Here is a 15,236-nt window from a genome sequence, read left to right on the forward strand (position 1 = left end):
GGGACACAGAGACACGTGGGACACGGAGAGACATGCGGGACACTGAGAGACACGTGGGACATGGAGAGACACATGGGACACGGAGAGACATGCGGGACACTGAGAGACACGTGGGACACGGAGAGACGTGTGGGACACTGAGAGACACGTGGGGACACTGAGAGACATGCGGGACACGGAGAGACGTGTGGGACACTGAGAGACACGTGGGGACACTGAGAGACATGCGGGACACGGAGAGACACGTGGGACACGGAGAGACATGCGGGACACTGAGAGACACGTGGGACACGGAGAGACACGTGGGACACAGAGAGACATGCGGGACACTGAGAGACACGTGGGACATGGAGAGACATGTGGGGACACTGAGAGACATGCGGGACACGGAGAGACGTGTGGGACACTGAGAGACACGTGGGGACACTGAGAACACGTGGGGACACTGAGAGACACGTGGGGACACGGAGAGACGTGTGGGACACTGAGAGACATGTGGGGACACTGAGATGTGTGGAGGCACTGAGAACACGTGGGGACACTGAGAACACGTGGGGACACTGAGAGACACTTGGAACTCTGAGAGACATGCAAGACACTGAGAGAGATGTGGGACACTGAGAGACACGCGGGACACGGAGAGACACGCGGGACACTGAGAGACACGTGGGGACACTGAGAGACACGCGGGACACTGAGAGACACGTGGGGACACTGAGAGACACGTGGGACACTGAGAACATGTGGGGACACTGAGAGACACGCGGGACACTGGGAGACACTCAAGGACAGTGCAAGACACTCAGGAGCACTGTGAGACACGCAGGGACACTAGAGACACATGGGGACACTAGAGACACGCAGAGGTACTAAGAGATACTTGGGGACACTGAGAGACACGTGGGACACTGAGACTGGTTCTGAGGCACATATGTCCCTTGGCCACTGCCGGGACACAGACAACAAGCACTTCCAACATCAGCACCAGCTCCTGGCTTCCTTCCCAGTCCCACAGCCCAGGGGGCCCTATGCCCCAGGGTCACCCACCCACCCAGTGCCCCACCCCAGCCTCGGTCTAGTCCCCGTGCGTTTGTCTGCTGAGTCACCCCCAGCCCTGCACAGCCCAGCATCCCACAATCATTCCCTAGAGGAACGCTGAGCCCGCAACCTAAAACCCAGCCGGCCCGCCGTGGGGTCACAGGTGTGAGCACAGAACACCTGGGCAGGAGCGCAGAAGCCCCCGGGACCCCTGCCTGCCCTGCTCAGCACGTGGGGAGCCCTCGGTGCTGGGCAGTGGAGGGGGTGCCCGCAGGGGGGGCCCAGACTTGCTCGCTCCACCTCCAAGCAAGCCCACCCCGTGCTGTCAGGACACCCCTTCCAGGAGGAGAGGCCTCGGGCCCCACCCCCGGTGCACAGGCCTCTGTGCGGTGGGGGGGGGGGGGGGGGGCGCTGTTCCCCGCCGGCGGCGCCCTCACCTTCAGCCTCTCGATGGCCTCCTCACTGCCCGGGGCAAACAAGATGCGCTCGTGCAGGCTGGACACGGAGGCGGCACGGCTGGACAGGGCCGAGAGCGAGGACGAGGGGCTCATGCCCACCAGGGCGTTGGTCACTGTGGAGAGATTGTCAGGGGCTGGACTCAACTCTGCCCCGCCACGGTTACGGTTATTGTTCTCAAGGTCGGAAACGTCTACGGGAGGAAGGGAAGGGGAGGGCAGGCAGACAGACGGGAGGGAGAGAAAAGAAAGACCAAGTTGGGAATGAGCAAGAGATGGGTGAAGAGAGGCGGGAAACGGAAGCCCCCAGCAGGTGCAGCCTGGGGCCCAGCGCCGGACAAGCACATGCAAGGCTGCCTGCCACCTGCCTGCCGGGGAAGCCAGCCCCCAGAGCCCTCCCAGCACCCCGGCAGCAGCAGGGCACCCCCTCGAGCTCCTCTCTGCTCTCCCCACCCTGCCTGGGCCTGCGGCCTTCCTGCTTTCCCCACACCCGCTCCCAGGCTGCCTGGCAGTCTCCGCACCCCGACCCTGTCTCCTGGCCTTTGCTGTCACTGCCCTGTGGCCTTCCTGCACCCAGAGCCCTGACACCCAGCCTCGCCCTCTCTGCCATGGGCGCCCCCCTCCGCCCCCCCCCCGGTACCCGTCGCCCGCCTGGCCAGCCACGTGCCTCCGAGCTGCGGAGACCATGCTGCCCTAACTGTCCAGCCCCACTGAGCACAGGACTCGGCCCCAAGAACACCTTGGAGGAGAGGTGAACCGTGGGACCCCCGAGAGAGCCCCTACTCCTCCACCCTGAAGAGCCTGCTCTGGGCCGCCCCAGGGCTCCACGCCCCCTGAGGCCTGGGACTTGGGGCTACAGGACGCCTCCTGGCGGGGGAGGTGCCCAGACCCCTCCTGGCAGAAGCAGACACGCAGCAGAGCAGCAGCAAACATAGGACAGCACGGGGCGCGAGGGAGAACCAGGGTGCCCTGCGGCCCTGGGTCAGGGAGGCACCAAGCCACAGGCCCAAGGCCAGAAGGAGACAGGCTGGGAGGCTCTGGCCCAGCATTCTCACTCAGCATTTCCAGAGGAAGGGGCTTCGGGGCGTGGGGAGCCGGGGCGAGGCCGGACCTGGGAGCCAGGGGGCAGACCCGGCTCCTCAGGCCCTCCAGCCCTCCCCGCCCTCTGGTGCTAGCTACCGTTCTGAGCTCCCCAGGCCTCTGGGAGTACAGAGCGCTCAGACAGGCCGAGCTCAGCCACTTGCAGCCTGAGAAGGCCTTGGCTGCACCAGGCCTCCCTGGGGCCTCAGTTTCCCACATAGACATGGGCTGAGCGAGGAACATAGGCGCACCAGGCGGTGGGCCCTGCATCTACCAGGACGGTGCCTGTGAGCAAGAGAGCTGCTGTCCCCTGCCCCTGAAAGGGGGGAAGGCAGAGGAGGGCTGGGCCGGCGCCTCCCTGCCGTGCTGCCCTATACCCCGCGGAGCAGGGACAGAAGCAGGGAAGCGGAGAGCAGCAAGGGGGATACACACATTTGGGTCCTCCGGGCACAGTGTTGGCTAAGGGGAGGGGAGGCGTGGGGGAGGGAGGAGAGACAGAGAAACAGAAGAGCAGGTTTGTCTCCAGAGGGTCTGAGGTCCGCCCCTCGCAGGCCGGGCACCAGGCTGGGTGGTGGGGGTCTTCAGCGGACACTCGGGGACCGCTGCAACCCCAGCACCCACAGCACGCCGATGTGGCTTCCAGGGGAACCGTCTGCGGCCTGCTTGGGCCAGCACCAAACCCAAACCATGCAGTCCATCCACCCCGGCTGAGGCCAGAAACCACAGCCTCCCCCCCGAGGTGGCTTGCCCAGGGACTCAGAGCAGGGCTAGGATTCAGGTCAGGGCCGTGCGGGCAGCCTGGCCAGCCCCAGCCGGCCAGGCTGCCCTGCCCAGGACAGGCGGCACAGACACTCACTATCGGTGATGTCCCCGAGACCCTGGGCGTACAGCAGGTCCCGCAGCCGGGTCACCTCGTCCTTCAGCTCACGGATTAGCTTGTTGTTCGGGTCCTCGTTGATGACGGCGTTACAGCGGATCTGTTTGGCTCGGTCAGCATACCTGGACAGCCAAGGGAGCTGTGGTCTGTGCTCGTGGTCGGCCGGCCCAAAGGGGCCCAGAGCCCCACCCGGGGCAGAGCCGTGGTGGGGAGGGCCTCGGCAGCTGGGGCCCGGGGGCTGGACACAGAGCAGGGGGTCACCCCCCTTGGAGTCAGTGGGGCCGCTGGCCAGAGAGCTACAGGTAGGGCCACCTAGCTCTGCCCCCCTATCTGGGGGGACCGAGTCCCCAGGAGGAGCAGGGATAGGGTGGTACCTCTCCCCGTGGTGGGGCTTTCGCAACTGGACCTGTGGTCCCCGGGGTGGAGGGAACAAGTCTGACCGCTGCAGGAATGTGAGGATGCCCACATGCGTGCGTATTTAGCCTGCATACTTAAGTGTCATGGGTGTGTGAGCACGTACCTCTATCAGGACCCACCCCAATTTTTCCTTTTACCATTGGTGGTGTGTGACCTGGGCAGCCAAGCAACCTCCTTCAAGGCCAGCACCCAGGCTGCCCACTCAGGCTGCCCGCCCTGCAGCCACAGGGACCTTTGGCACACACCCGTGCCCCCTTGCTCATTAAAGACCTGGTTTGGTAGCACAGGGGTCCTGGGCCGCTCGGAGTCCCATGGGTGGTGGGAATGGAACGGGCCCGTGAAGACCCAGGTGCCCCCAACAGCCATTTGGAGCCTCAAGGAGCCCCAGATGAGATGACCTCCCCCAAAGTGGTGCTCCTGACTCGGGTAGAAAGGGATCCACGCCCTCCCGGAGCCAGGCAGGGGGTGGAGGCCGCCTCGCTCGAGAACACACCTCAGCGTGCTCAGAGTCTCATCATAGTTGATGTCTGCAGGGCTCAGGGCCGCCACCATCGCCGTCCTCGAGTTCCCACCTGTGGGAAGACAGCCGGGTCATGGGGGCTCCTCTCTCCCCCGTCCCCTCCTATCTCTGCTGCTGGGGAGGCCGAGGCCCAGACAGGTAAACCGAGTCACGGGCCACTGTATGAACAGGGGGGTCTGGCCTTCACCACTGCAGTGGGCGGCTCAGTCACTTTTCTTCTATAGCATGCTTTTCTCACATTTGGGGTTGTTTTACAATAGCCAGGCCCCCTCCCCATAACCAAGTGGGGGGGAGCTGTGGCAGACTTTACAGCATTTACTACAAGGGTCGGGACAATTTCTTTAGAAACTCAACATTCATTTCAATTCAAGATGCAATGATTTCTTTCATTTTTATCTTTCTCTTTTGGAATATTTTTCTTAATATTTCATATCCAGAGTCCTGGCCCAGGACGGCGCAGAGCCTGGCGTCAGGTAGCACACCGCGTGAGGAAATTGATGGTTGGGCTTCAGCTCCGAGGCCAACGGATCACTCGAAGGCTCAGAACACAGTGAGCACTGGGCAGGGGGTGTGGGCAGGTCAGCAGCCCGGGCAGCCCTCAGGAACATGATCCCCACACGAACTGTGAGGTGGCAGTGTGAAGAGGGGCTTGGGGTGCGGTGCCACGCCGGTGCCAGGTTGGGCTGCATGGGGGGTTCCCCCTGCCCCTACCCTGGAGCTGGGCCTGGGCGTGGCCCTGTGGCAGAGGCCTCCTTCCGGTCCACGTCCCAGGTGAAGGAACACATTCCTAGGACACTACCATCCACTCTCAGGGGTGCCACCCTCCGGGAGCACCCAGGAAGCCTGATGTGGTACCCGTCACCAGCTCAAGCGGAGGATCAGCCAGGCTGGTTCTGGGGTGCCGGGTCGGCCAGCAGGGGCTCCTACACCGTAGCCACGAAGCTAAGGAAGTCTGTAGGTCCCAGCTGCCTATGTTCATTGGGTCAGCCCAAGACTCAGTTTACCTTCCTGGGCATCAGCCTCCCAAACTGTGAACATAGCCAGGGAAGACCCCTGAGGTTATTTTTGGGAGGAAAGGGATCAGTATTGGGACACTCCAGTCTCTATCTCTCTCTGTGTGTCTTAGGGGCTCAAAACTCAAGGAGAAGGGGTGACAGATGGCACCTCCCAAAAGCCCAGCAAGCAAGCAAGGCTCCCCGGAATCTGGAGTCCCAGCAAAGGGTGGTACTTGGTGTGGATGTCACGGGCTTGAAGCAGGAGCCCCGACATAGGTGTGTGTGTTCTGTGGCCCTGTGGGCCATCCTGCTTCCCTGTACTTGCTCTCCTTAGCCCTTTGCTGGCCTCCAGAAGGATCCCTCAGGTTTGCCTCAGCCTCGGCCCAGAAAGGGTGAGAGGCCTCCTGGTGGTTGGACACCCCCTCCCAGGAGGTAAGGCAGGACAATGGCTCAGGGTGGAAGTCAGAACCCTAGGGGTAAGTGAACCCGAGAGTCCTCACCCAGATTTTCTCGGAGGAGCCAGGTCAGCACGGAATCTCTGTATGGAATGAAATCTGTCTTCTTCTTTTTCTTGTTCTGTGAGGGAAGAACATTCAAGGTCAACCCTGTGCCCATTGGAGGGGAAGGGAGATGGAGGGGGCAAAGCACAGGGTCTGTGGGGTGGGTCCCCAGAGCCAAAGGCTGCTGTGGAGGGCAGGGCTGGGCCAGTTCTCAAGGCCTCTCCCCACCTGACCCCTAGGGTGCTACCCCCAGGTGCCCGCACTCAGGGCCAGAACCAGACTTCCTGTCACATCCCCTCAGGTTCCTCCCTAGTCCATCCCGTCGCGCATCTGGGCCACACAGCCAGACAGAGCCGATGTCCTCTCTCCACTCTGTCAGAAGGACCAATCTGAGCCCATCGCCCCCTCCTCAAGCAGTACTGTCAGTTCTGCTGACTAAAAAGAAAAGGCCCCACCACTTTATGCAGCATTCCAGGCCTCTGCCAGTGCCCTCCGCTCACCTCTCTCTCTCCGCATGGAACTCACCTTTCCTCCCCTGCAGTCCAGGCACAAGCCCCTTCTTTAGAACCTGCTCCCCCACCTCCCCTCAGGACGAAGCATCCTCCACATTCCTAGCTACTCCTGTGACTCTTTGTTCCTCTATTAAAGTGAATGCAGGTCATTCAGAATGTGGACTCAGGCCCATGTAATGCCTGCTAGGAATCATTGCTTCTTATGGACATGACTTATGGACTGACTGAAGGAGTCCACTAATCATGGCTATTCAGTTACTTTCCAGTGTCTCCTAGTTCATGTATAGAGTTGCTTAAAAGTATTTGTTGAGCACCTGCAGTGGCCAGCAGATGTGGCGCCTGCCGCCCAGACTCCCCCCCCAGGGAGACGCACACAGGCGCTACCACAAGGGCTGTGCCGTTTCTCTGGGTACAAGCTCATCTGTCATTGTTCTTCAGGATGATTTCCAAGAGGAGCTCCACTAGCTCTCAGAGAACATAACTTGTGAAAGCTCTTGAGACACGAGGTCAGAATGGCTTTCCAATATGTTGTGCTGGCTTTGCTGTAGGCGAGGCTTGAGTGTCCACCTCCTAGCAGCTCCTCAGTACTGAAGGCCTTTTTTAATCTGTTGAGACTTGGTGGATGAAAACTGTATTTCTACTTTGCTTTTTGATTACTTAATTCCTGAGGCTGAATCTTCTGCCACATTTGTCATATTCCCATTTCCACAGTAAATGTCCTACGATCACGTAGTCCTTTCTGCAAGGACCAGGAGTCACCTTCAGTTCTGTCACTCCATCACCACTGTTCATTCCATCCAGCAGCAGCCACTGTTCAGTCATGCTCCTGCACCTCCCAGAACTACCCACTGCTCTCCCTTCTCCTCTGCCTTCCCAGCCTCCATCATCTCACACCTGAATTTTTGCGCCACTGACTTCGTCTCCTGACTGCCACACCAGGCCATGCCGTTCCCCATCTATTCTTCATGCAGCAGCCTGAGCCCTGCTGAAAACCCATCCACTGCTCCCCATTAAACCACAATCAGCTAGTTCCTGACAACAGACTAAAGACCTCAGATCAGGCCCCTGCCCTTCTCTGGCCTCATCATCTACATGCCTCCATGCTCCCTCCTCCAGACCCTGATCCTCAAAAACTTTCTCACTCCATTTCTGAAAAAGTTTCTATTGCAAACCCCCCACTTCACACAGTTCCCATAGTGCCTCACATAGTCCCTCATAGTCTTTTACTCACTCCCTCACGCAGTTCCCCACAGCACCCTGCACAGTTCCAGGTCCACCACACAACTATGCACAATATGTCACACAATGCATCTCGCAGTTCATGACACAGTTCCTCTCTCACAGTTCCTTATATAGTTCTTTACATAGTTCCACCTAGCTCCTCACACAGATCTCTACAGAGTTCCTCACATAGTTCCACACAATTCCTTACAGTCCCTGGCATAGTCCTTCACAGTTCTTCACACATTTCCCCAAAGAGCTTCTCGCAGCTCCTAACATAGCTCCCCCCACAATCCCTCACACAATTCTGCTTTTTAAAGAGTTCCCTACACGGTCCCGATGCAGCTCCTCACACTTCCGCCCATAATTCCACATAGTCCCTCACAATTCCTGAAAACGTCCTCAGCACTTTCACAGTCCCCACACCATTTTGCATTCTTCCTCTCACAGTTCCACAGTTTCTCACAATTCACACAGTTCCCAACCGTTCCTCAGTTTCTCATCTAGTTTCTCACACTTCCCCCACATTTCCTCACACAGACTTCACACAATTCCTCACACAGTTCCTCACAATTCTTCCAATTCCACACACAGTACCACACAACTCTATACACAGTTCCACATACAGTTTCTCAAACAGCTCTTCTCACAGTTCCTTACACAGTCCCTCATATAGTTCCTCTCAGATCCTCACACAATTTCTCTCAGTTCCTGACATAATGCTTCACACCACCCCTAACACAGTTCCATGCCTACTTCCCACACTGTTCCTCAAATGGTTCTTCACACAATTCCTCCCAGTTCCTCAGTTTCCTCACATAGTTACTCACTTAGTTCCCCCACACCATTCCACGTTTCCTTACACAGTGCACACAGAGTTCCTCACAATTCTTCATACAGTCTAGATCTATTTCCTTACAGTTCCTCATAATTCCTCACATCCTCCACAGATTCACCTGGTACCTTACATAGTTTTCATCTCAGATCCTCTCATAGTTCCTAACACAGCTCCCCACACAATTTCTTCCTCTCACAGTTCCACAAAGTCCACATACAGTTCCTCACAATTCTTCAGTTTCTCACCCAGTTCCACACAGTTTCTCATAGTTCATACCGTTCCTCACAGTTCCCAACAGTCCACACAGTGCCACATACAGTTCCACACACACACTTTTCACACAGACCCTACACAATTTCCCACACACTTTCATACAGATTCCTTCAAAGTTTCTTACACGTCTCCACACAAATCCCTGACATAGTCCGTTACACAGTTCTGCATGCATTTCCCCAGAAAGTTTCTCAGTTTCTCATATTCCTTTTCCCACTGACTATGTGGGAAGTGTGTGTGTATAATTGTGCCAGGAACAGTGTGAAGAACTGCATTGTGACTGTGTGGGGAACTCTGTAATTAACTGAAGAGAACTGTGTGAGGGACTGCGTATTGTCCCTCACATAGTTTTCCATACAGTTCCCTCACAGCCCCCATACTTCCCTACACCATTTCACATACTTCCTCTCACAGTTCCACACAGTTTCTCGCAGAGTTCACATACGTTTCCTCACAATTCACACAGCTCCCCACACAGTTCTACACATAGTTTTCACAGTTTCTCTCACTTCCTCACAGTTCCCTCACACAGTTCTACCCAGTTCCTCATACTTCCTCATTCCAGAGTTCCTCACAGTTCTCCAAAAATTTCCTCAGAAGTCACTCACACAATTCCCACAGTCTGCCCACACAGTTTCACACACTTCTTACAGTGAGGCGAAGTGCCTCACGATTTCATTACTTACACACAGTTCCTCTCACAACTCCTCACATAGTTCCTCCCATAGTTCCTCACAATTTTTCATGGAAATCCTCAGAATTATGCAGTTTCTCATGTATTTCCTCAAACTATTTCTCACAGTTCCTCAAACAGTTCCCCACATACTTCCTGTATAGGTTCCCACCCAGTTCCTCACAGTCCCATACAGTTCACCACAGTTCCCTCACACAGTTCCACACACTTCCTCTCGCAGTTCCACACAGTCCCTTACACAGTTCCCTACACACTTCCTCACACACTTCCATGGAACGTTGCCTCATACTGTTCCCACACAGTTCCTTTACAGGTCCTCAAAGAGTTCCTCTCATTTTCTCACAGTTCTTGACACATTACTTCACACAGTTCTTCCCAGTCCCTCAGTTTTTCACACAGTTTCTCTCATAGTTCCTTACAGTCCCCACAGGTTCCTTGCAGAATTCCTCATATAATTCCACACAGATCCCTCTACACACTTCCCCACATAATCCCTCACAATTCCTCACACAATTCCTCTCATAAGTCACCAGTTTTTCACACAGTCCCACATAGAACTCCTCCAAGTTCACAGACACAGTTCCCCACACCGTTTCACATACTTCCTCTCCCATTTCAGTGTGGTTCCTCACACATTCCACACAGTTCCTCACAATACTTGACACACTTCCAGACTTCTTGCAGAGTTCCCCATACTAGTACCTCACACTTGCCCTAAACAGTTCCCCACACAGCTCCTCACATAGTCACTCACTGTTGCTCAATGTCCACACACAGTTCCTCAAGGTTCTCCCTCCACACAATTCCCACATGTTTTCCCACACCATTCCAACTATTCCCCACACTGTCACATTCCTCACAGTTCTTCACACAGTTCCTGCCTCGTTCCCCACACAGTTCTACAGTTCCTCAGAGTTCCCACACACAATTCCCATACCATTTCATACATTACCTCTCACATTTCCTCAGAGTTCCTCACATAGTCTTCACATGGTTCCTCACAGTTCCCACATAGTTCCTTGGTTTCCTCAGTTATCCATTTAGCTCCCCATACCATTCTCCACAGTTCCTCATTTAGTCCACACATTTACTCGTAGTTCTTCAGTTTCACATGCATTTTGTCACAGTTACAATTCTTCAGAGTGCCATACACAATTTCAATTTTCTATAGTCCACAATACAGTCTGTTACAGTTCCTTGTGCATTTTACCCATTTCTCACACTTCCTCACATAGTTCCTTAGACAGTCCTACGCACAGTATTTCAGTTGCCCACACAGTTCTCTACAATTCCTGATAGAATTCCCACACTTGCCCTACACCATTTCAGATACTTCCTCTCACAGTTCCTCAGTTTTCACAGTTTCTTACACAATACTCCATAATTCCTCACACTGTTCACAATTCCACACACACTTCCCATATAGTTCCTCACAAAATCATTCACATAGTTCCTTACAGATACTCACACTGTTCCTACAGTTAGTTCCTCTCAGATCCTCGCTTAGTTCTTCCCATGTTTCCTCACAGTTCCCAACACATTTCCTCATACAGTTCCCCACATAGTTGATCACACACTTCCTCTCATTTCCTTACGTTGTTCCTCATGCTTCCCCACATAGTTCCTCACATTTCTGCCCACGCAATTCCTCACATAAATCAACATTTTTCCACTTTAGCACCTCACACTGGGCTTTCCAACTACATGGCACAGGTGTGTACCCCTCTGCCTGACTGGCTCCTCCCCGCTCCTCAGGTCTCTGCCCTAAAGCTACCTGTCCTGTAAAGTTTCCATGGCCATACTGACTAAAGGCTATCTTGTGTATGGGTCATGCTCACAGCCCATTTTTTTCCTTTATGAGATTTATACCAATTCATAATTCTGTTTCTATGTCTACTATGTCCCCCATCGTGCTGTGGCCCCTGAAGGGCTATGTTGTTCTAACACAGGGCCCAGCTCAGAGTTGGGCTCAATGTGTTTGTCTGCTAGGTGCACAAACGAAAGGGTAATTTCACTGCCAAGCCCTTCACAGAACAACTGGGGCTAAAGGCACTCCTCGCTTCGAGCCCACCAATGCCGTGGCTGAAGACTCCTCCCCCTAGAACTGAAGAAAGCATCTTACCTTATTGGGCCCCGAGTCCTGGAAAAGAAAAGACAGAATCTGAGGACCTGGAGGCTGGGGACCCAGGGTATGTGGGGAGGGCAGGATTAGCGGGCCCCAGAGAACAAGGGAACAGGAGAGGCCTGAGCACGTGCCAGGTGTCCATCACTTACCACCTGGTCATTGCTGGCCACCTTGGTCCTGACAGGCCAAACAACAGTGCGACCTCTCAGGCTGCTATCACCCACCAGCTCTTCCCTCACCCCAAACAATTTAAGAAAAGGGTAGGGCCTCCTAAAATTCATCCTTCTCTGGGCAAAGGCCTGGGTGTTGTGGTGAATGGCCAATACCAGCGGGGAAACTGAGGTTCCAGGGAGTGACAGGGATCGCTACTCCATCTGTAGCCTAGGTACACACACCCTTCACATCTCTGGGCTTTCCCTTGAACCCCAGGCACCTTGATAGAGATAGCGCCTGGCACAGTTATGACAGGCTCCCGGTGTCCTCCCAGAAGGAAGGACGGGGAGCCGCTTCTGCAATCCACCCCATCAGTCTAGTTCTAGACACCCAAAGCTAGCTCACCATTTCAGCCAGAGCAGAGATGACCTTCCCCAGCGTGGTCAAGGACTTATTGATGTTGGCTCCCTCCTGTGCAGAGAAGACAGTCAGGACATCAGAAAGCCTCAGGAGCCTCTTGCTCCAGGGTGATCCCCTGGGACCTCACCCCATGTGACACGGGGCTAAGGCCGCCAATCCCTGACCGTCAATCCCGGGGTTCCTTGGTGCACGGGAGGCTCTGGCAAGAAACCAGGCAGAGGCCCACCCCGGCCGGGGGAGTACAGTTTGCCCAGCTTCTCCTAGGTTCCCTGGGAGTCTTCGTAACATCTCACACACGCCCCAGGGCCCCACTGGTACAATTTCCAGAGCCCCTTCCCATCCACTGGGTAATGTGGGGACCAAAGTGGGGCTGGAACGTGAAAACTCTCCTTCCTGACGCCGAAGACTGCTTTCACCACAACTGTCTGCCTCGCAGCCTGTGCTCTGGCACGAAAGCCACACACCAGTGGCCAAGTTACTGCGAGGACCTGTGGAAGGCCCAGCTTTCCTGCCAGGGTCTCTGTCCTTGTTAACCCCTAGCCAGTGTGCCAGCCGCTGCCTCCTGGCTACCGGCCTCCTCCCACCTCCTCCTGTGCCCCCTGTTCTCCCTGCCCGAGCTCGCCCTGGGTGGGGGTGGCCCCACCTGCAGCCCCAAGAGGAGCCCTCCTGCCCAGCCCACCCTGGAGTGAGCCCGGCTCAGAGATGCGATCCGCCAGATGAGCGAGGCCCAGGATCACAGACATGGCAGTCTGGCCCCTACCTTGAGACGTGTGCCCTTGGCTCCTGTGGAGTCGGCCCGCTCACTCCCGGCCAGGTCCACCAGGCTGATTTTGCTCACCTGAAATGGCAAGTGTGTCATATGCAGGAGAGGCCGTGGGGCCCCTATGGGGGCGCCCTGCCTCCTCCCAGCACGGCCTAAATCACACACTTGAGGAGCCGCGGCCAAGCCCTTCCCCAAGCCTGACGGTTTCTAACCCTGCACAGTGTCCCTCCCTTCACAGCTCGTCCGAGACTCTGCCTAAGGTCAAAGCCCACCTCCCCAAGAGGCTGCATGCCCCTCACCCCTAAAACGCCTGATGCTGCTGCTGTGCTGTTCTCAGCACGTGGGGCGCTCTTCATGTGTTGGCACAGAATTCCCCCCAGAGCTCCCCAGGTATACCTGTCACCTGTTTCCACAGATGGGCGCATCATCTGTGGTGGGATCTGAACCCAGTTCCAGCACCCCAGCCGCTGCTCAGCTGCCTCACACGCATTCCAGGAAGACCCAGGCCCTCCCAATCCGTGGCCACTGCAGACAGGACTTGCCCAGACATTAACAGTCAGGAGACCCTCTGGGTGCCCAGAGCCCACAGCAAGGAGGATGGTCACAGCGGGCGGCCCACAGAGAGGTCCACCCTGTTCCAGCTTGTGCTCTCTGGCCACCCAGGCCCCACTGGGCCATCGTGACTCTTGGGGAGAATGGCACCAGGCTGAGGTGACCCTGGCGTGACTGGGGACTAAGTGGGGCTAGCTTCTCCCAGACACCCTGCAGACCCTGGGGTGCCGCCTGAGAGAGTGCTCCCTGTCAGGAGGTGGCTGAGGCGCCCCCAGGAGAAGGCCTGGACTGTGGGTCAGGGAAGATGACACGGAGAAAACCTGACAGCAAGGGACAGAGCCACCGATGGACAGGATGAGGCTCTGAGCCTGCCCTGCCACCTTTCTGGGAGCACAGAGACTACGTGTCTGGATAAAGGACCCAGTCCTGGGGCCACCGACGATGCCAAGGCATGTGGGAAAGGCATCCAGGGCTGGGGCCGTGGGCGGGCTGGTGCCCAGACAGCACAGCCTCAGCTTTGTGTTTGTGGATGCCGGGGCCCCCGCTCCTGCCAGTCGGCCGGGGCCCCCAGTCACCTTTGTGACAGGCACTCACTCAGCCCGCGGCCCCCAGCCTCCAAGGGCCACCAGCATCCACAGCAGCGCAGCTCTGGGGACAGCCCTCCTCAGCCCCCAGTCTACAACTCCCGGCAGGAGGCAGATGGAGGCAGATGCCAGGTCCACGGACCCTCCTCTCCCAGCCCCTTCCACGCCCCGGCGGTGCCAAACGCTGAGAAGAGACGGCCTTGCGGGCCGGGCCAACTTCTTGGAGGCCCATGCCAGGCTGGGGGCGGGCACACGCCTTGCAGGCTGATGGTCATCCTGGGCCCCTCGTCCTGCTCGATGGGACTGCCCCCTGCCCCCCTCCCAGACGGCCCCCCTCTGCCGAGGCCACGACTCACTTTCTCTGTGGTGATGTTGGTCTCCGCATCATGGCGCTTCTGGGTGAAGATGATGTTGAAGACCGCATGGGAGCGGCTGCTGGTTTCATTCATGTTTGTGGCCGCCACGGTCCTAGGGGGACAGAAACCGCACGGGGTTACCCATCATCCTGTGGCCGGGCGTGAGAGTGGCTGATGGTGCTAGCCAGCTGGGCCAGGTCATGGGGCGTGTCACGTGGTGACCGTGCCTCCTGTCACAGCATTAGCAGGGCTCACCCCCGCCTGGCCACCAGCTGCGGCCTGGGACTCGGGTGCTGTCACAGGGGCTCCGCGCGGCCCAGACAGCCCCCGCTCAACTGCGTGGCCGGGGGTCCTCCTGGACCGCGATGTGGAAAAGCCCCACCCAGGAGGGAGAGGGGTGCCCACCTTCTGTCCCAGTCTGCGGAGGGGGCAAAGCCCAAGGCAGCCTGCGGGGAGGCCCGGGGCTGGTCCCAGCGCTGCGGAGATGCAGAGACCTCCCTGTCTGACAGCCCCCAGCAGGGAGGGTCCTCGTCACAACAGCCGGGAGGACCCTCACCCTCCCGGAGCCCCTGGTGGCAGAGAGGGGCACTGTTGCCGTGACCACCCGAGCAGCGCGGCCGGGGAGACGGGCCGTCTGTGCCCGGCTGTGCCTTGCGGTCGGCCCTTCCCCGGGAGCCCCTACCTTGTGCCCTGTCCAGAGGGCTGTTTGTCCTCGGAGAAGGCAAGGCTGGTCCTCCTGACCACTGAGCCCAACAGGGAAGCTGTCCGCGGGGAGGGCCCCCCGGGGAGCCACCACGGACAACAACCAGTCCCCCCCAGGGCACAAACCAACCCCCCAAGAGGAGCAGCCCCTGTGCAAGGGA

At 57.3% G+C, this 15,236-nt stretch overlaps 1 protein-coding gene across 21 annotated transcripts in view; it reads right to left on the minus strand.

The window, feature by feature from the left end:
* Positions 1-15,236, minus strand: part of KIF1A (kinesin family member 1A) — a 99,971-nt gene that overhangs the window by 50,334 nt on the left and 34,401 nt on the right. For 9 of the 21 annotated variants that reach the window (XM_027590353.2, XM_027590349.2, XM_027590348.2 and 6 more), the window contains exons 7-15: positions 14,374-14,485; positions 12,879-12,956; positions 12,104-12,169; positions 11,543-11,560; positions 5,883-5,958; positions 4,361-4,439; positions 3,430-3,572; positions 3,006-3,032; positions 1,476-1,687 (exon numbers count right to left, since the gene is read on the minus strand). In XM_027590353.2, coding sequence (XP_027446154.1) covers positions 1,476-1,687; positions 3,006-3,032; positions 3,430-3,572; positions 4,361-4,439; positions 5,883-5,958; positions 11,543-11,560; positions 12,104-12,169; positions 12,879-12,956; positions 14,374-14,485 — 811 coding nt within the window. The remainder of the gene's footprint in view (positions 1-1,475; positions 1,688-3,005; positions 3,033-3,429; positions 3,573-4,360; positions 4,440-5,882; positions 5,959-11,542; positions 11,561-12,103; positions 12,170-12,878; positions 12,957-14,373; positions 14,486-15,236) is intronic. The other 12 variants (XM_027590356.2, XM_027590364.2, XM_035726726.1 and 9 more) reach the window with 2 other exon arrangements.

This window comes from Zalophus californianus, chromosome 3, assembly GCF_009762305.2.
Source record: "Zalophus californianus isolate mZalCal1 chromosome 3, mZalCal1.pri.v2, whole genome shotgun sequence".
Lineage (NCBI taxonomy): Eukaryota > Metazoa > Chordata > Mammalia > Carnivora > Otariidae > Zalophus > Zalophus californianus.